Source organism: Crocuta crocuta, unplaced genomic scaffold (assembly GCF_008692635.1).
Source record: "Crocuta crocuta isolate KB4526 unplaced genomic scaffold, BGI_CrCroc_1.0 scaffold443, whole genome shotgun sequence".
In the NCBI taxonomy this organism is placed as follows: Eukaryota; Metazoa; Chordata; class Mammalia; order Carnivora; family Hyaenidae; genus Crocuta; species Crocuta crocuta.
This window is the reverse complement of record NW_027529446.1, coordinates 1,560,219-1,565,792: the sequence shown is the minus strand read 5'-3', so window position 1 is coordinate 1,565,792 and position 5,574 is coordinate 1,560,219. Positions and strand designations below refer to the sequence as shown.

General features: G+C 60.6%; 1 protein-coding gene across 1 annotated transcript in view; it reads left to right on the top strand.

The window, feature by feature from the left end:
- The window catches only part of LMNB2 (lamin B2), a gene marked incomplete at its 5' end in the record, with an annotated part of 15,443 nt that overhangs the window by 3,047 nt on the left and 6,822 nt on the right, over positions 1 to 5,574 (top strand). The window contains one exon of the mRNA XM_077760621.1: positions 3,433 to 3,569. Within this exon, the coding sequence (XP_077616747.1) occupies positions 3,433 to 3,569 (137 nt within the window). The remainder of the gene's footprint in view (positions 1 to 3,432; positions 3,570 to 5,574) is intronic.

The window sequence follows — 5,574 nt, the reverse complement described above, 5'->3', positions numbered from 1 at the left end:
AGTCGCGCTGAATAGCCATGTGCTCTGATCACCGGAAGGTTTCTGGAAGGGCTGGGACCACGGATTCTGTTGGAGAGAGATCTGCAGGGGTGCAGGCGGGGAGGGAGGGGCAGTTCTCCAAGGAGCNGCAGAATGCAAGAAAAGACAGAACAGGCCCGAGCCGTGGGTCTCCCGGCGCCAGTGACTCACAGGTGCGGGGCCTGCCCGAGGACACCTGTTGGTGGTCTGAAAGGCAGTCTGTGAGCCCTCTCGGTGGGTCCCCTTCGAGAATTTTCTAAGTTGCCCCACTGCCGTAGAGCCGGGTCAGCGACTGTTTTCTGAAAGGGGCTGGAGTCGGCGTTTCCAGCTCTGGGGGCTGGAAGTCTCCGTCAGGGCTACGCTTCTCAGCCGCAATGGAGAGCTGCCGCAGGCGCTGTGTAAAGGAGCGGGCCAGGCTGCGTGCCAATAAAACTTTATTTATACACACTGCCATGGGAATTCCTGTAATTTCCCTTCTGGGTTCACGACAATTCTTTTTCTTTTTCATTTTTTCTCCCTGCAGTCGTTTAAAGATGTAAAAACTATCCTGGGCTTGCAGGTTGGACAAAAACAGGCGGTGTGATGGAGCTCGGCCTCCGGGCCTGAGTTAGCGGCTGTGCATACGGCACACGCGGGCCTGAGTCACTGCAAGAACGCGGTGTGCTGTTTGTGTTTTCGCTTTTTTAAATAATCCCTGTAACTAGTGGGGCTCTACTGACAGAGCCAGCCAGGCGCCCCTGAACTTGGTACTTTATTATTAAAAAAAAAATTTTTTTTTTAATGTTTTATTTATTTTTGAGAGAGAGATAGCATGAGCAGGGGAGGGTCAGAGAGAGAGGGAGACACAGAATCCGAAGCAGCTCCAGGCCTTGAGCTGTCAGCACAGAGCCCGATGCGGGGCTCAAACCCACAAACCATGAGATCATGACCTGAGCCGAAGTTGACGCTTAACCGACTGAGCCACCTGGCGCCCCTGAACTTGGTACTTTAAACGAGACAGTTGAGGTGGCTGTGGCGGCGTGGCCTCGGAGCCTGGAGCAGGGTTGGGACAAGGGAGCCACTTGCCTCGGGCACAGAATCCGGGGCGGGGGGTGCCAGATATCTCAGTTGTGGAGATGAGAGACAGGATGTATTTTTATTGACTCAACGTGATGTTTTAGGCCAGTTTTGGATTTACAGAAAACGGGCCAGGGGTGTACGGAGTCCCCGCGGAGCCCAGCCCCGTTCTGCTAACCCCTCGCGTCAGTGTCTGTCACAGCCCTGTCACCAGTACTGACGCCATGTTGACATTGTTGGAGAACACCCGTACTTTTGCTTGTGTCCTCAGTTTCCCCTAATTCCCCTGCCCTAGAACCCCCGGGGACCCCACATGGCATTCAGGTGTCCTAACCCCTTGGGCCCCTCTGGACCAAGATGGTTGCTGAGGCGTCCCTTGCGCAGATGCCCTGGGCCCCCACCCGGCTCCGGACAGAGGTCGCCTTAGTGAGCATCGTGTTGGCCACTGTTCATCCCAGGAACCCCTGCCTAGTGAGGGGAGGGCGTGAGGGAAAGGGCCCCAGCCTGGCGGATCTTGTGTATGATGCTCCCTCGGGCTTGGGAGAGTTCTAGAAGGTGAGATGCCAGGAGACGGGGCAAAAACACACCCGTAAACCCAGGTGCCAGGCTCCCTGTGGAGGGAGGAGCCGCCGCACTGTGAACTGAGTGATGCCGGAAGCCAGTTCCCAGCGTTGGAAACAGCGAGTGTGGCCAGAGGTGACCACCTTTGGGGGGGGGCTTGCTCCTGGGGGTGCAGGAGGGAGAAGCTGGCTTTGTCTCTACTCTCCCTGTTGTGTGTCTTGACCTTGGAGTTGTGCCCAGCAGACCGGCCCCGCACCTGGCGGGTCAGGGGGCCTCAGCTCCCGGCTCCCTGCCTGGGAAGGAGGCCCGGGAACCTGCGCCCGTGTCAGCTGTGCGAGGGGTGCCTGGGAGCTGCTGGACTGAGGCACAGAGTCCCCAGGCCAGCGGCGGTGGCTCGCGGGGTCTCAGACTAGCTGTCAAAACCCCAGCTCTCGGGGCGCCTGGCCGGCTCCGTCCGTGGAGTGTGTACCTCTTGGTCTCCAGGTCAAGTTCAAGCCCCATGTTGGGTGTAGAGATTACTTAAATAAATAAAACTTAAACATAATTTTTTTAGGGGCGCCTGGGTGGCTTAGTCAGTTAAGCGTCCGACTTTCGCTTAGGTCATGATCTCGCGGTTCGTGGGTTCGAGCCCCGCGTCGGGCTCTGTGCTGACTGCCAGCTCAGAGCCTGGAGCCTGTTTCAGTCTGTGACTCCCTCTCTCTCTGACCCTCCCCTGCTCACGCCGTCTCTCTCTCTCTCTCCTAGAAATAAATAAAACATTAAAAAAATATTTTTAAAAAAATAATTTTTTTAATAAAAAAAAGGAAACCCCAATTTTTCTGAAGAGTCCCAATTCCGGAGGCTCTTCAGCCCCTGGCGAACCAGGATGGTGGTGACTGAAGCACATGGCAGGCCCCTCTGCCCAGGGACCTCTCCTGTGGACGTGAGGGGCCCAGCCCGCGGCCGCCTTCCCGTCTTCAGCGGCTTTCCTGAGCTAGGATTCCCGTCTCCCACTGCTCGTCCCATCATACTCTACCCTCCATGCTTTTAGCATGTTCAGAATGGTGCAGCCAGCATCTCTGTCCAATTCCAGAACATTCCATCTCCCCAAAGGAACCCCATCCCCATCAGCTATCACCTTCTTCCCCCTTCCCCGTCCCCACGATCCCCTTCCTGTCCGTGGAGGAGCCTGTTCTGGACGTTTCACACACGTGGTCTCACACCCTACATGGCCTCTCGTGTCTGGTTCCCTCTCTGAGTGTCGTGTGTTTGGGGTCCGTCCGCGGGGCGGGCGGGGGGGGGCGCCTCGCCCCTGCTCATGGGCGGGTGCGTGGATGGGGCGCAGTGCGTGTGTTCGCCCGGATGGCCTCGTGGGTTGTGTCCACTCTGGCTGCTGTGAATGGTGTTGCCGTGAAGACACACCCAGGTTTGTGTAGACTCCTGTGTTTCTGGACAGATGGGTACTTAGCGGAATTGGTGGGTTGCAGGTGACTCTGCTCGCCCATCTGAGGGGGTGCCCAACGGTCTTCCTCAGCGGCTGCTCGGCCCCCCCACCCCCCGTGCATGGAGGCCCCCATTTCTCTGTGTTGCCAACATTTGTTTTCCTTTGTTTGGCCCCAGCTCCCAGCGAGCGGATGGGATGTCTCCTGTCCTGGTTGGGGTCCAGATCTCTGTATACACGTGTGCGTGGTCCTGGGCACGTGGGCGTGGGGGACCTTGGCAGGGGACGGGCCACGTGGGCACGTGGGGCCCGCGGGGCTGACCTGCGGTCGGTGGGGAAGGGGTTTCTCTGACCTGGGCCTCCCCGAACCCCCTCAGGTGAGCGGCATCAAGACGCTGTACGAGTCGGAGCTGGCCGACGCCCGCAGGGTGCTGGACGAGACGGCCCGGGAGCGGGCCCGGCTGCAGATCGAGCTGGGGAAGGTGGAGGCCGAGCTGGAAGAGGCGAACAAAAGGTAGGTCTGCGGCCGGTGTGTGGCGCCCTCACTGCGCGCTGCGCCCCCGGGACAGAGCCCTGGCGCAGGCCGGCCGAGGGGAGCTCCCGATGCCCCTTCCCAGCATCGCTCAGCGGGGGGGAGAGCTGTTTGTTTTCTTTGCAAAAGTTGATTTATTTTGAGAGGGTGGGAGGAGCAGAGAGAGAGAGAGTCCGTCCCAAACAGGCGCCGCACTGTCAGCGCAGAGCTGGGTACAGGGCTCCGTCTCCCCAGCTGTGAGGTCCTGACCTGAGCCACATCGAGAGTCGGACGCTCATCCGACTGAGCCCCCCAGGCGCCCCCGCCCAGGGCGGATTTCAGACCCCGAGCAGCTTTCCTGAAGCCGAGTCTGCAGGGAGCTGTCGGCACGGGTTCCCTCCACTCCCAGGGCGGAGGACGGCCCGGGCCGCACAGCCCAGCCTCCCCCTTCTCTGCCCGGGATTTGGGAACCACTGGTGTGGGGCCCCCCGTGTCACGGGCCCCCAGGGACCCTGCCGCCTGCCTCGTGCACGCAGTGGCCCTCACCCCCCGTGGCTCCTGTCGGGAGNCGCAGGCCGGGAGGGGCTTTTCTCTTCTTCAAAAGCACGCGCTCTGGGCCGCCTGTGAGCTTAAGGGCCGCACGGGAAACGTCGGATCCGCGTTCTGCCGGTGGGGACAGCCGAACGGGGTACTTGATCAAGGACCCNCCCCGCCGTAAGCCTCACACCTGCCACGGCCGCACCGTCACGGTCTCCACTCCGGACGGCAAACAGGCAGGGGCCGGGCTGTTCCAGGGTCCCTCAGCTTGGCGGTGACTGGGACTGCGGCCCGGTCCCTGAGTCCCTGCCCAGCCGCCACCAGAGTCACCACCACACTTGTGGGGACTTTTCCTTCCTTTTTTTTATATATAGAGTTTGGGTTTTTTTATTTTTTTATTANGAGCCAAAGTCGGATGCTCAACTGACTGAGCCCCCCAGGCGCCCCTGGGGTTTTTTAAAGGCAGTTTTACGTTTATCGGAGAACAAGTGGACAGTACAGAGTTTCTGAAGTTCTCCCTCCGCTTCCCCGGCCCTGTGTGCACCTCCAGCGCCCATCACAGCCCTGCCCCCGGGGTCTCCTGCCCCACCCCGCCCTCCGCCCCTGCTCCCTTCACCGCCTCCGTCGTTCTGCCTTTTCCAGAATGTCCTAGACTTGGAACCACATGGTGTGTGTGGCCTGCTCAGCTGGGCTCCTGTCACTGAGTGATGGGCACCTGTGGTTCCTCAGTGGAATGGCTTTGCTGGGCCAGGACAGGGGGCCCAGACGCGGGCCACACGCTGCGCTCACCTGGTCTCTGGCCAGGGGATGGAGGCAGGCCCTGCTTTGTAAGCGGCCAGCCTGACTGCCAGCCCGTGTGTTTGGTCTGTCTTTTCATTAGCAAGCGATCGGTGCTTCTTGCAGAAGGTTGAGGGAGTTCCAGGGTCAGCACCGCCGGGGACCCCAGCCTCTCTCTCTCGGGTCAGTGCGGAGTGGGGAACTCTCCAGATGCTCCTTGTCTGGGCCCAGAAGTCTTACTTTTTCCCACGTACTGGTCACAGATGCTGTCAAGAAGGTGGTTCAGAGAGAAGCAGCACGCGTGGCGCTAGCCTCCACTCGGGTCGCCTTGGTGGCTCTGCTCTTCTCTGCCCTGCGGGTGTGTTCTGTGTCCCCGCAGGCACCTCCGCCAGCTGATGGCGGACGTGTGAGGCAGCGAGGGGGCACTTCGCGGACATTCCCGAGGCCATGAGATGCCCTCTGCCAGGACCCTGGCTGCTGGGAGGCCCCCCCCCCCGCCTCACCAGTGGTGCCAGGCTGTGCGCTGCCAGCCCCATTGTTCGGGGACAGCCTCCGCGGGGGGCAGCTGCGGGGGGGGGGCAGCTAGGACATGAGGGATGGCGAACCCTGCGGTGCCCGAGGGAGGGGCTCTAAGCGTCTGGGCTGGAACCTTCCAGTGAGGCCCCTACTCCAGAAGGAAGCCTCCGTGTGCTGG